The sequence below is a fragment of the Colius striatus genome, chromosome 11 (genome assembly GCF_028858725.1).
Source record: "Colius striatus isolate bColStr4 chromosome 11, bColStr4.1.hap1, whole genome shotgun sequence".
Lineage (NCBI taxonomy): Eukaryota > Metazoa > Chordata > Aves > Coliiformes > Coliidae > Colius > Colius striatus.
The window spans coordinates 7,134,846-7,150,160 of NC_084769.1; the positions used below are offsets into that span (position 1 = coordinate 7,134,846).

Below are 15,315 nucleotides of genomic sequence, written 5' to 3' on the forward strand. Positions count from 1 at the left end.
AAAACTCGTTTTCAAACATGTGGCTCAAATCACTAAACATCCCCTCCCCGCTCTGCCAAGAGCTGAATGCCTCAAAGAGCAAAGCCTCAAACACTGGGTAGCTTTTCTACAGGTGACAGCTTTATAAACACCTAGGGTACTACCAATTTCTTCAAGGGATTGCTAAAGTAACTTAGTTCTTGTTTCAGTTTCCAGAAGCTGTGGTACACAGCAAGCTCTAGGTTAAAACACTTTCATTCTAGCTTCTGTTCACGCTTCAAGAGTGTTAACAGCTTTCAAGGAAGGATAACGTTCTTGGGCACAGATATGTGGATGCTGTGCAGACAACTGTCATTGGTATGTACCAGTTTAAATGTCAGGAAGAACTTACTAAAGCTATAGGTGTATGCTACACTAAAGCAATATCGTGTATCAGTGGAAAGCAAATGTTACTTCCCCATCACGTCTGAAAATGTAGAGCATGTTTCTAACACAGAGGCATAATTCATTTTGATTCACAGGTCACAGTATCAGCTGAGTAAATAAGAGCCCAAAGTCTTTCTCAGCTTCCTGAATGCAAATCTTGGGCAATATTGTTTTTATACCCAATCTGTTCATGCTTCTGCTGCTTTATCCCTTTGCACCTCTAAATTTCATAGTTTACTTTTTCCATACAATCTTTGGGGTTTGTGTAATAAACACTATATAAAATAATTTCTTCCTTTTGCCCTCAAGGCAAACGCTCTATCCTCTTACTAGCAGATCCAAGGTTGTTAAAACTGTGTGTTTGTTAACTCCCTGACTGATCATTGTCAACTCAAATGCAATGGGGTGTCCCTGCAGAAAAAACCTTCCACATTGGAATTCTGCTCCTGATTACAGCTATGGCAAGGAAATATGCAATTCAAAATTACAGGAAAAAGAAATGCAGTAGTTTGCTTGAGCATACTTTAGTGTTCTCTTCCTTTCTTATGTTGGAAATACAAGCCTAAGAATGATTTTTAGCCACAAAACACTTCTGAATTTTGCAACCTGCTCATGGAAAACACTTGTGAATACTGCCAATTACTTTTAATTTACAGGTAATTTTCAGATGAGCTGTCATGCTCTCAAATAATACACAGCAGCATGTGCAAATTTGGATACATATACAGACTTTACTACCAACAAAGAAAATAAATAATATGTTTTTCGTATTAGCCAAGCTCTTCTCAGTGATGTCCAGTGACAGGACAAGGGGAAATGGGTATAAGCTGAAACATAAGAGGTTCCAAAGAAACACAAGGAAGAATTTCTTCACTGTTCAGGTGAGGGAGCACTGGCAGGGGCTGCCCAGATGGGCTGTGGAGTCTCCTTCTCTGGAGACATTCCAAACCCGCCTGGATGAGTTCCTGCGTGACCTACTCTAGGTGCTCCTGCTCTGGCAGGGGGGTTGCACTGGATGATCTTTCGAAGTCCCTTCCAGCCCTTGAGATTCTGTGATAAGCATGAAATACTTGATCTCTAACAACATATAAAGAACAGCCAACACCAGGAGAAGAGGATTCCTCTTCCACACCACTTCAGGACACTGACATTCAGGTCTATACTTTCAACACTAGAAGCTTAAATACAGAACACACACATCTTTCCACAGCCAAAGAAATAGTTGTGTTATGTAAGTATCTCTTAAAACAACAATTGACTCTGGAAAAATTGATTATTAGGTAGTCATCTGTGATTTTCAGATCCTAAAAGATTCACTTCCAGAGGTGTGAGCATCTGCTTCTACTGTTCAGCATGAGCTGTGGGAGTTTACAACTATGAAAATAAGCCCATCAGTGATTAAAATTATGCAAAATATCTGAATCTGAGCTCTGAGATAATTAGATTTCATCGGCCTCTGAATCTAAACAAAACACACAAAAAAATCCTTCAGTTATTTTCACAGAGTAACTGGATACTGTTCTACACCACAGAGCAGCCTTTCATGAACTGGTACTGGGTGCTGCAGCCAGCACCCGCTCTGCTGTGAGCAGCTTAAAGCTTCAGCCCCATCAGCTCATCTCGCTTTTTACTCAGCTGGACCCCTGAATATTACTTGTGTAAAAAGTACACATTTTTATGGCCATTGACAAGCAGAAACACATCCAAGGGATTGCTGTCCCACTGAGAGGGAAATCTAATGCAAGACCTTTCCAAACAGCTGCAGTGACCTCACACAGCTTTGTGCCAGACTCTTTGGAGGGTTTTAAGCAGTGTGGCTGATACTTGGTATTAGTTTGCCTATCTAGGGACTACACTAAAGACAATGAGAATTAATATTACTTAACAAAGAGGAACTAACTGCATCATCTCTACTTACATTTAACCATAGGCTTGTTAATAGTCAGTAGGAATAAAATCTGAGGTTACTGGCTGGCAAATACCTGAGGGTTTTGTATCTTTGGCAACTTCTAGCCAGTACTTCCAAATTATTAGCAAAATCCACCATGGATTTACCACATGCCTACAATTTGTCCAATTGAATAAAGATGACCACAGCCACCAATGCCACTACGGTCATCCTGTTATTAGAGCAGTGCAAGGGAACAATCCCTTTCAGACACCCCATTTATCAGCCCCTGAGGGTGAAGAGTGTGGTAACTCATGAGGTGGAAGGGACTTTATGCCCTTGGATCAAAGCTGGTCAGTGTCCTTTATGCCAAAACCTGTTGGTGATGACAATTTCAAATGTCAATGGATTTAACTCCTACCAACATCTAGTTAGACTGATGCAAACTCAATATAGTTGCAGTCCTAGCTGTGACTCATGTTTATCTATGGACCTCTTACTATAGCTAAAAAAACTCAGCTTTTCCTTTTGGCTTCCCAATAGGCTTGTTCCAGTTTTTGCCATTTACTGCTTGAGTAACAGGAAGTCTAGCTACTTCAAAGACTGACAGGCCCCATCACCAATGGTTAGAGAGGACTAGCTAGATAACATCTCTGATAGGGACCTCCAGAATCCATGGCATAGTTACATCAGTCTGCTCAAGAAAATGAACAAGCAAAAACTGCTAGCTTAGAAACAATCAAGTGTGTACCTAGGAGAGAACCTGGCTCATCAATCTGAACAGCTTTTCACATCTTAAGCGGTGCTCTGATTGCTCAACAATCAGCTGAGGAAGCAGAAGAGCAGGCCTGATTAAGGCAAAGCATGTTCTTGCACTTGACACCCAGCCTCAGCTGCAGGAGAAGTGTCCACTGTGAAGCTGGAGAGCCAAAGCTTCACCACAGATTGTTCCTGACCCAAGGGCAGGTAACAAAGCTGCCCAGTTGAATGGAGGTCACCACTTCATGAGTGGTAAAGATCAAGGGACTGGGAGTAGCGTTGCTAGCACTCCCAAAGCAAACTCTAGCAGCCTACTAGCACTGCTTACTGCATTTCCTTTCAAGTCTTTCCTTCTTCACACCAATGCCTTATCTTTAATTGGAGCACATAATGGGCCTCAAATACAAAGTGATACCATCACACCTGTATCTCAGCAGCAACCTCGAGCCTTTTGAAAAAAAAAAGCAGGTCTTAAAATTCTTCCAGTTTACATCATTTAACTTCTAAAAAGCTTTGAATCTCCAACAAAGCAAAGAGGAGTTTTTTTCTAAATCCCTGTCTTGTAACATAGCAACCACAACCAAAATGAAAGATTTAAAGACATAATCATAATTCTGGAAAATCTATCTATTCCCAGTGAACATGAAAGCTACACATCAAGGATAAAAGTGATATAATACGTTGCTTTAAAACTGATGACTCAGTGACAGTTATGCAACAAACAAGTGCTCAATACCTTTCCGATTTATAGTAAACTCTTGGTCTCTTTAGTCTACAGGACTTATGTTCTTAGTGCTTACACAAGTTTTATACCTGTGTATATCCATTCACTTTAATTGAGCTATCCCAAATTTATATCACAATAAAAGAAAGTAGAATCACCTCCTATGTATTTACGTTTCTTTAAGCACTTAATCTAATCCCTTCAGAACAAATAACCAAAAATAAAACAAAGCACAAAGCTCGGGAGTCCTACATGCAGTTAAAGTGTTTTATTTTCTTGCATTTAAACTATTGATTAAAGAAGTTATTGTAAACTTCAGCCATGAAATTAAAAGGCCTTCCCATTTAACAGCAGATTTACACAAATCGCCACGTACCTGTCATGGCATCTCTAACTTGTAGCCTTGCCATAGACATAGAGGCAACACTTAGCAGAGCATTTTTGAAGCTGAAGGCATATTTTTTTTCTCCTCCAGATACTTTTAGGAGGTGGGAATATAACTTCACTCATCATTCCCTGCTGAGGAGGATGTAGTCAACAATATGTACCTTCATTCAGTCATGGGGTACTCTCTGTTCCTGCATTAAAAAACAGCCTCTAGAGAATCCCCTTCCTTCTCCTGCCCAGAGACTTGCTCTCCTTCTGCACTATGTCCTCTCCTGTTTTCTTTGCTGTGCCTGCAGAATGCCTTGGAAAACTCTTGTCCAAAGAATATAAGCTAAAGGAAAGGCTACTTGTCTTAAAAACCAATAAAAAACAGCAAAGAGCAGATTTCCAGGAACTTGGAAAATAAATAGCACTCTCAGTTTAAAAGAGTTTAAGACTAATCTGCTTAGGCAAACACAAGCCAGAATGAAAGAAGGAATGGTTTTTGTGTTGAGACCAGACAAATGACAGAGCGCATCTTTTATTTCTGCTACTGAATCTCCTTAAATTCATCATCTTCTTGTAAAGGGAAGAAAGAGAAGATAACTGTTTGGTAAGCCTCAGCAAAGCCACAGATGAGGTGGCATATATTTATGGGGAAAAAACCAAATCATAATCTGTCTAGGTATTAGAATGCAAAGAGAATGTGCTCAAATAAGGACAATAAGAGCATCAAAGAGTTCTTATATTACTTCACAGGGACTAAAACTACTAACTCTCTGTGGCTGAAAACTACTGTTCTCCACTCTGAAGTACTTCCACTATCTCGGTCACCAACTTCCAAAGACCAACAGCAGCGGGTTGCAGACGGTACACATGGACCAATAACATCCTTTACCAGCTGCTGACACTTAAATGACACACTTAAAAACATTTGACTTCTATTCCTCAATAACAAATTCCAACCCTCAGAGCTTCACATCCAGTAGAGCCACAGCACATACTGCAACACTGCAGGTTTTCCTTCCTTCTCATTTCTGCAGTATTAAATGGTTACTAAATCAAAGTCTACTAACCAGGCACTACTGTAAAATTCTCCTCAACACAGCAGCCTATCACCTGCATTTTGAGACATTACATTCCTAGAAGTAACAGTTAACTACATACCAGAGATTTTTTTAAACAGTATTTTTAGCTAAGTGGCTCTATTAACCTGTAAGCCTAATGTTATTTTTCCAGGCTAGCTCATTAGACAGTTTATCCTAGCTCACGCAGATACTTTTCTGGACATGCTGTCTGAAGTAAAGAAGGTGTAGAGGGATGGGGCAGGTTTTTTTCATGCTCGTGAAAACCTGGGAACAGCAGCAATATACCAAAAGAACAACAGATTTCCTTCTGTAGCAAGACCAGGACTTCCAGAAAATTATCAGTGTTATGCAAGTTTTCACCTTTTGGGTTCTCCTGGCTCTACAACAATCCCCTGCAATTGTTTGCACTTCCATACAGCACAATGTCAAAAAGGAGAAGTGAGAAAGTAGGGACAGCCATGTCTGTTCACTCCCTGATTAACCACCAATCAGGTGTCACTTGCACCCACGCTCCCATACAAAATCAGCAAGACAATGTGTTAATCTATTGGCATTGAATTTGATGTGCATTTGGGCAGGAGTAAAAATCACTCTGTATGAGCCTTTTCCTGGGATGTAATCAAGCAACAGAATTTAGGGGTTTTTTATCTACTCCCTCTCTTCTGCTGGCAGGGTGCACAAAAACTATCAGCATTTGATTTTGAATGAACCCAACGATACAGAGACACTTTTACAGGTTACGCCTTCCTAAGAAATGTATCTTGCAAAGGCTCTTTCAAAGGTTTTGGCAGCACCTGGCAAAGCCCCAGAAACTCATGACTTGAGCACTGAATAGACCTCCTATTAAACACACTCATTCACAGATGGGGAGATTTGCCTGCATGCATCTAAAATGTTATCAATCTTGAAGCATTTTACAGTCAATCTCAGAACATGTCACATGAAAAATTAAGCAGTATTTTATTTTCTTTGCAAAGCAAACTGGCAACCCCCTATGCTAGCCTGGAGAAGCATAACGGCGTGGATTTGCAGATGAGAAAGGCAACATCCTCACCTTCTGCTGGAACAAAGATTGCCAGAAACTAAGCAAGCACTCAGGGGCTGTAAAGTTTCCAATCTGGAGATGTATCCAGAGGAAAACTAAGTCCAAGCTATTACCTCTGATCAGTTCCTATTTTCCTCAAGAAGGACTGGGATTTTTTTTTATGGGGAGATGAAAGTGGATCGTTAAATCTGATGTAAAAATCACGGCTTCCAAGCCAATAAAAGCACAGCCATGAAGACTTGCCCAGGCTCTGTGCAGCTGAGGAGATTCTCCCAAACAGCCAAACTCCAACAGGAGTATCTGCTCTTAATTTTTAAAACACAAAAACATAAACTGTGATGAGTGTAATTTAAATTTATTTCTATATATAGGTGTGATTTATAGAATCGTAGAATCATAGAATGGCAGGGATTGGAAGGGACCTTTAGAGATCATCCAGTCTAAGCCCCCTGCAGAAGCAGGTCCCACCTAGATCAGGTCACATAGGAATGTGTCCAGGCAGGTCTTGAAGACCTCCAAGGAGACTCCAATTACTGTAATAGCAATAAGAGCAACAATTAGAAGAATATTACTAACAAATAATGTCACTAATCCGAGTTAACAATGATTAATCAATGATTTTTCAGGCATGGAGAAAAAGTCTGACACGTGACCCCCTCTGCGCACAAGCACTGATCAAAGACAATTTGCTTTGCACACAGCAGCCATCGAAGAAGAGCTTCTTTACTTCAGAAACCTGGGCAAGAAGCACTGGCTCATACCTGGGGCAAGGCTGCAGCAGCTCTTTCCCTCCCACGCCGCACGCTTCCCTCTCTTCCAGCTCCGGGCACAGCTTGCCGGCGCCCACAGCCACGCTCCGCACGCTGCGGCGCCGGCTCCGAAAGCCCGGGGCGAGCTCTCCCCAGGCACAGCTCCGTGAGCAAGGGCTCCACGCAGACCACTCCGATGTTTCACAGTCTTTAGGGATGACACAGGCCTTGAAGGTCAAAGGGACAGGATCTTGCAGGCAGAGGCTGTGATAAGAGCACAGTGAAACAGCTGAGGAGGTCTCTTGCTTAATAAATTTCTTTTTCTCCCCCCCTCTCCCACCCTACAATTACACCCTAAACCAGGCCTCAGATTAGGAAGAAATCTGCAGCCATTTGGGGTAAATCAGAAGACCTGCATCAACACTGATATAATGAAAGAGCAGCTGTAACACAGTGCACACAACACATTTCCAGGGAGTTCTGGGTGCAGGCGCCAGCACATCCTGCTGAGCAGCTTTGCTCTTCTACAAAATAATTAGCCACACACTAATAAGAAAGGTGTTGGTTCTGAGAAGCAGTTATCAAACAAATGCTGTCAAACAAGGTCAGAGGGTTTCCAAACCTGACAAACCACCAGAGGCTTTGGGAATGCTGCAACTTTGGCTGCATTTTGGGACTCAATTACCCCTGCTGACTTTAGGACATGGCCCTCATTCATTGTGTAACATCATCAGGAGACCACACAAGGCCCAATACAGTGGAAAATCAAACTTTAAGAGCTGACAATTGTCCATGTTTGATATCAAGGTACAGAGTCCCAGAATAAAATACAGCCCTAAGCTTAGAACAGCTTTTCCCAATACAGAAAACTAAGGCAATATAGCACATACTCCTGGGAGGAGAGAAATCTCCTTGTTCCTCTGCTTCTATGTCATCCCATGATGGCTGGAGGGAGGAACCCTGCCAAGCAGGCAAAAAGGGTCAAGAATTTCTGCCTAGTGTTAGGCATCTGACGATTCAAATCAGTCTCCAGGAACTCTGTGAATTCTCTCTAATGCTCTTCGTCCTCCAGTTGCTCACTGGCAAGCTTTTGTCAACAGTAAGGAGTGAATACATGTCCACTTAAAAGGTGTGAAACCCAGAGCTGCTGCCAGGGAACTGGCCATTACCATCCTTGGGATTGCACAGTCTATGGCATAGTTTAACCTAACTTTCTCTACAGAAAATAGGCTGAGGCTATCACTTCAAGCTTGCAGGGCAGTCTCATGCAGTGAACATCAAGAATGTCCACTCGCTTCTCCTCCAGTCTAGACATTGGTCCTGTTTTCACAAGGTCAATAGGAATACTCCCCACTGATACCTGATCAAGTTTGCCTAGACCCTCAACTACCAGCAAAATATAACACGAAGTGGCTTAAATTTATACTTCAAACTAAAAGAAAGTAACAACTCTTTGTCTAAGTTTCAGAGTAAAACTCATTAATCCAACAGGTGCTGCAGGGATGAATTTACTGAGGCTTATTTTAACAAATAAAGAAGAAAGAGTCTATGCTATTGTCCCCTCAAAATAAAATTATTCTTGCTTACAACACAAAAAGATGTCTCATTCCCCTATTCCACATCAAATGCAACTAACTGCAAAGCTGTATCTGGTACAGAACATCAAGACTACTGAACCAAGGACTGAAAAGTAACAATCATTAGATCTGTACTTACTAACCTAAGAATTTAGGGTCATGTTTGGAACATTGAGCTAGGTAGAGGTGCATGAATGGTTAAATGTATTTCCATTCTTGTACTTTTTCAACAGTTATCAGCTGAGCCACCTGCAGCACAAAGCCAACAAGAAACAAGAATTGCTGGGTTTGAGTAGGCTAAATATTAGCAGCTAAGAATCACTGTCCTAACTGATGGTAAACTAGAGTTTTGCCCAAGACCACAGCATAGAGGACAACTCATCTCACATTTTTAACAAGCATTCAGATACCAGTACAAAACCCCAAATCCATTCTTGGGGTTGTGTCACTGCAAAGGAGATTTAAGTCTGGCCTGTGCTTTACCAAAATACCAAACCAATCAAAGTCTTTAAAAATCTTCTTTGGGGTCTTCTTTACAAAGAACATTGCTGGTCTCAATTCTTAACGAGACAATACCTACAATGCTTTTCCTAATGGAGTCAAACCTATGCTGACACTCTGGCCACAAAAGACACCTCTGCCCAGCAATCATCCTTACTATTTGCAAAAGCCTTTGAAGCATGCAAAGGATGAATAATTGTTTCTTTCCCTGAAAATCCCTCACTTCTCCCACTACAAAAGGCTAAAGAGATAACTTTGTTGACCTTAAGGTGAACAAGACCGTGGAGCTGGCAATTTCCATCCTTCTGCTTGAGTAGATGTTTTCAAGAGAGAATTACATGCAACTGCCTAACAGAAGCAAATCTAATTAACTTGTACCTACTCATTCAGAGCCTTAAAGTCAAATTAATTGTGACACTGAGCAACACAAAGACAAATGTAAAACCATGCTTTTGCATGAAATTCAGACAGAGTCTTTTATGTCACAGATGTATTTAGGACAATCTAATATAGATAAAGCCCAGACATGTGAGACACTCACTGATCTGAGGCTGCAAACCAGACGTGTATTTGTGCTGCTGTGGCTGTACTGGAACTTGCAGGGAGAGGAAGGATGTCTTGGGGACAGGAGATATTATATAAGCCCTGATTTTAAACTAACTGCCCACGTATTCATGTAGCAGGTGAGTCAATCTGGGAAGTGTGCTGTAGCAGGGTAGTTAGGTGATTGACCTGTTACACAACTGGGTTGATGCTGTAAAACTACAGGAGTTGCTTCACAACATCCCTGATGTTACCTGTGGTGTAAGATGGAGCCATCAGTTAGCAGACAGCAGCAGCACAAAGCCTAACTTGCCCAAGCAGCAGAGTGCTCTCTTACTCTCTTGGGCAGTGAAGGGCAATAAAGTCTACATTAAAAAAAACACTAACAAAGGAAACCTACTCAAGCCTCTTTTACACTTGCATAGTCCTGCAGCTATGAGTAGAAAAAGAAGAAAAGGAGGAAAAGCTGCCTTGTGTATCACTCTTTACTCCATGTCCCCCATGACTGTGCAACTGCAGGCTGCTGCAAAGAGAGGAGCACTGCTCTTCTCCATCTCCAGCCACACTCTCCCCTACAAGATACAGTAATTGTGCAGCACCGAGCTGAACCACATCATCTCTCTGTTCTGGACAAAAAGTAACTCACAAAGAAACTGTAGATTTTCCAACAGTTCAGTGTATCTGTGTTACATGCCTTACAGTCACAGAGTTATCCACTGCAAGGAAGTAAGTGAAAATATGTCTCTTAGCAAGAAAAAGAAGCAAGATCGTCCAGGAGCAGTGCATAGTTAGATCAGGTTGGGCACAGCACAGAAATGATCTCTGCTTTCCTTCCTCAACTGCATCAACGCATTTAAAATGAAAGTTGGATGTGTTTCCTTACATTAGAGGATAAGACGGGTGATTATTGTCTAACCTTTTATACTGAAAGACTCGTCTCCACAATAATTTCTGACACATTAGGAGGCTATCACCAGGACCATGCTGCTGGTACAGAAGGTAGCAACAGGACAGGGCACCTCTCCAGCAGCCAGGATGGTTCCTGTGAAGTGCTAAGGCTGGTCAGGAACACATGCTCAAATCCACATAGTACAATTCAAGAAAATCCAAAGTGAGCTATGCTACACTGATAACAACACTTTAATTTTGTTTGTTTCTAATGCCATCTCCTATTCTATACTCAATGACTCAATCTCAGAGGCTGCTGGAATAAACACTAACTCTTCTTTGCACTTGGCTAACAATATTAGGGTCTAAAAATGGAGACAGTCTTGCCATGTTTCTAACAGCATCCAAACACTTTCCATTCCTTAGGAAACTGGCAATCAATGTTAATGGGCACACCTTCAAGGCCTCCTAATGTATTTTAGGGTCCTCAAGGGCTGCCAGGGCTATTCAGGATATCAGTGATACCACATATTCAATCTGTGCAGCAGAGGCTGCTTTGGCAGGAGAAACACCAGCCCTTTTCACAGCAGGGTGGTAAGGAAGACAGAGAGTATTTGGAGTATTTGTCTGCCATACAACTGACCAAAAGGAAAGGAAGCTTGGAGATCTACAATGGAAACAAACACAAGACTTTGGTGTCTAAGATGTCTAAAACAAATGCTGACCTACACTTGCACTATGCAGGCAGACACGGAAATCTCAGGGCTACAGAAGCAGCTGGCTTTCAGCACTATTTGAAAGCAGTAGAAAAAAAGTTCAAGTATTATTGGACAGTATTTCTAAAATGTAACTTGCTGGAATGAAAAAAACTGGTCACTGTTCCTTTGTTTCATGTGCTTTTAATAAAAGCAAAGGAAATGAGAGACCAAACTTTTTAAAAGAACACCAGAAGATAAAATCTCCTCATCCAGTAGCTCAGGGATTTGTCTTTCAAGCCTGAGCACCAAGCCTTGATTCCTACATCTTCTGGGAGAATTGTGAACACATATCCTTTCTCCCAGGTCAGAATCATAACCATCAAATAGCATATTACAGCACAGCACTTCCACCTCCAGACAAAATTTTGTATTCATCCAGAGAATAGAAGAATGTCAACACTAGAAACTGCAAATATTTTTTTCCTAAAAATGTACAACAGCACAGTGGTTAAGCACAATCCACTAGGAAATGGATAATGGAAATTCAAATTACAGAGGCAAACAAAAGAGCTGAATGCTGCTCTACCTCAGCTTTGACAGATGGGTTATCCCTCGACTGACTTTGACCTAAATTTTCACTTACAAAAGCAAAGTAAACAGAAACTCAAATCCAACTCTATTATATCACTGTTGTCATCTTACACCTAGATTGTAGAGTTTAAGAAATATGCACCTAAAAAGACTCCTAATCCAAACAATAATAATGAAGAAACCCTAAAACTGTTTACTCCTGACTTTAACTTCTCAGTAAGCTTAGTGAGCACACGCATCAGCTTAGAAAATCAAGTTAAATTTGTTTAAGATTTCAATGTCTAGCTGTGAGCACTCATTTTACTAAATTACAGATTAGTGTGTAACCTAAATAACTTACACAGAAAAAAGGGAACACAATTGCCTTTGTCTCACTATTCAGTAGATTTTTACAGCTGTGACAAGAGCAAAAAGAGTAGAAGTGCTAATACATTCATGTCTTGCAACTTTTTCAGAGATCTGGGGATTTTTTCTTAATGCATGGAAGTGCTTATGTTGGAATTTGCTACTGGATAAGAGATTTAACACAAAACTTAAACTTCTGAGATTGAGTTAAATCCCAATTCTATCAAAAATAGTATGAAAAACAAAATTCCAGCTTTTAAAAACAATCTTTAAAAGCTGCAAACTAGTCCCATAAAATAATTCTCTTTTGATGTTATTCCTTTTATTTTCACACATATAAAGCTTTTACACCAACACTGTTTCTGAGCAGAAATGAACCTGTCTCAAGGTCTATTGATGTTCTGCTCTTCAGTTGAGTTCAAGTGTTTTTAAAAAGGTCTGTCCCTTCCTCTCCTCTTTTTCTCCTTTTTCCTTTCATTTTACAGATGTAGAACCTCCAAACTGAAAAATGTTTCATCGAAAACATTCCCCAGCTCTGCCTTCCTGATACAGCATGTCCAATCTTCCATGTGTTTGTGCTCCTCCAAGCAATTTCTGGTTACAGTTTTTACCTATAAAATTGCCAGGATTTCTGCTTGCACCTTTAAGGCTGGTATGGAAACTTTGATCTCTGTAGGACCAATCCTTTAACTGAAAGAAATATTTCCATTGAATGATATTGGTTGGAAGATATCTTTAAGATCATCAAGTCCAGCCACTCGGAGGTTCTATACTTTCCTAGTAAGGTAAAGGATTCTTCAGGTCCCACCTAAGGAGTCACTATAAAACCAAAGGATCCTTTTAGAAGGCTTCAGTGGCATAACTTGAGCATCAGTGAAAAACTGAGAATGGGTATCAGGCACATTTCTGACTGTTGCCATCTATTTCACAGGAGAAGGGAGGCCCCATTTACAATTCCCATCAACCAAAAACTTGTTAGTGAAGACACCAAGATTTCCTGACAGTAACTAGGCTTCTGCAAGAAGTGAATGAATCCAATCTCTTAGTCTTTAAAAACTATCTTGCACCAAGACCACCAAAATCTCAATTTCGACACAAGACTCTTCTTTCATGACGAGAAGCATAGCTCGTACCCTCTGCATCAATGTGCACAATGGCTGCTGCTCAGATTAGACACCAGTAAATTAAACAATTTTGATAACAAATTAATCATCTTTGCCACTGCATTAAAAATTAGGAGGCCAGATGATGATATGGTTCCTGCCTCATTTGGCCTTCAAGTAAACAGGGTGGTTAGCTGACAACAGGGATCGATTCTGGGGCTAGTCTTATTCAACATCTTCATCAATGACCTGGACAAGAGGACAGTAACCCTCAGCAAGTTCACTGATGACACTAAACTGGGAGCACTGGCTGATTCCCCAGAGGCTGTGCTGCCATTCAGCGGGATCAAAGCCAGCTTGAGAGTTGGGCAGAGAGGAACCTCATAAGGTTCAACAAGGACAAGTGCAGAGTCCTGCATCTGGGAAGGAACAACCCCATGCACCAGTACAGGCTGGGGGTGACCTACTGGAGAGCAGCTCTGCAGAGAGAGACCTGGGAGTGTTGGTTGATAATAAACTAAACATGAGTCAGCAATGTGCCCTCGTGGCCAAGAAGGCCAATGGCAGCCTAGGATGTATTAAGAAGAGAATGTCTAGCAGGTTGAGGAAGGTTCTGCTACCCCTCTCCTCTGCCCTGGTGAGGTCTCATCTGAAGTCCTGTGTCCAGTTCTGGGCTCCTCAGCTCAAGAGGGAAAGGGAGAGAGTCCAGCACAGGGCCACCAAGGAGATCAGGGGACTGGAACATCTTCCTTGTGAGAAAAAGCTGCGGGAACTGGGGTTGTTCAGCCTGTAGGAGACTGACAGAGAATCTTATTAACAAAGTGTTTGAAAGGTGTATGTCAAGAGGATGAGGCATCAATTTTTCTGTAGTGTCCAGTGACAGGACAAGGGGTAATGGACATAAGTTGGAAAACAGAAAGTTCCACTTACAGAAAAACTTCTTTACTGTGAGGGTGAGGGAGCCCTGGCACAGGCTGCCCAGAGAGGGTGTGGAGGCTCCTTCTCTGGAGGTTTTCAAAACCCACCTGGACACGTTCCCGTGTCCCCTGATCTAAGTGGACCTGCTTTGGCAGGGAGGTTGGACTAGATGGTCTTCCTCTAGGGGTCTCTTCCAATCCCTACCATTGTGTGATTCTGTGATTTTGTTACCAGGCTGCAGTGAGGGGTATGGGAGGTGGTGGCAAAGTCCTACTTAGAACAGCAGCTCAGAGGCCAGCATTAAAGCATGTCCGAAAGATACTGATCTCTCTTGCCTCAGTTTTCCAGACATTTAATTTGTATCTCTCATTGGTACTTACTCAACGATGTTAAGTTGATATAGGAAACCTCATCCAGGAAAATGAGAGAGCATGAATAAAGTCCTTCTTCCCAGTTTTACAGCAGATGCTTGGCTGCCTGCCAAATCCTGCTACAGGGTTATGCAAATACATTTACTCTTCTTTATCAGTAGCCGAAATATCATCGCTCTTGTAAAGCGACATATGCAAGATGGCATCCATTCTTCAGAAGGATGGGGGCAGATATGCTGCTGCACAACAAAACGAGGAGGGCATTAGCAGGGGATGCTTAAAGAGAGGTGTTGTCAAGGGCATTTGATAACACTGACACTCTGGCCCTAGAATGAAACACCGATTGGGTTTTAGGCTGGATTTTTAGGTTTGGATTTTAGGTCCAAAATGAGAAAGGAAAAGTGCCTGACTATCTGGACACCGTAACATGATGTAACCTTTTGTCATCTATGCAATCAATGGACTTTCCTCTTGTGCTTGAAGTAAGAGTAAAGGATGTGTCAAGGCTCAGCCCTCTGCAGCAAATCAGACACGGCCTCAGTGGAGAAAGCCTGCCAGGAGGCAGCTCATGAAGCTGTACACTCTCAAAAAAGGGGCTAGATCAGGAGAAAAAAAAAAACCCAGAAAGAAGCAAGGAAGAAGACAGCTTGATCAGGGGTAAAGTCACTAAAACTAAAGCACTCAGGGCGCTCTGCACCGTCATTCATAAATTCAACTTATAACTCTCACAGCAGCACAGAGAGAAAACATTTTTAG

At 41.6% G+C, this 15,315-nt stretch overlaps 1 protein-coding gene across 1 annotated transcript in view; it reads right to left on the reverse strand.

The window, feature by feature from the left end:
• The window catches only part of THSD7B (thrombospondin type 1 domain containing 7B), a 273,877-nt gene that overhangs the window by 199,367 nt on the left and 59,195 nt on the right, over nucleotides 1–15,315 (reverse strand). The window contains exon 3 of the mRNA XM_062004863.1: nucleotides 7,037–7,288. Within this exon, the coding sequence (XP_061860847.1) occupies nucleotides 7,037–7,288 (252 nt within the window). The remainder of the gene's footprint in view (nucleotides 1–7,036; nucleotides 7,289–15,315) is intronic.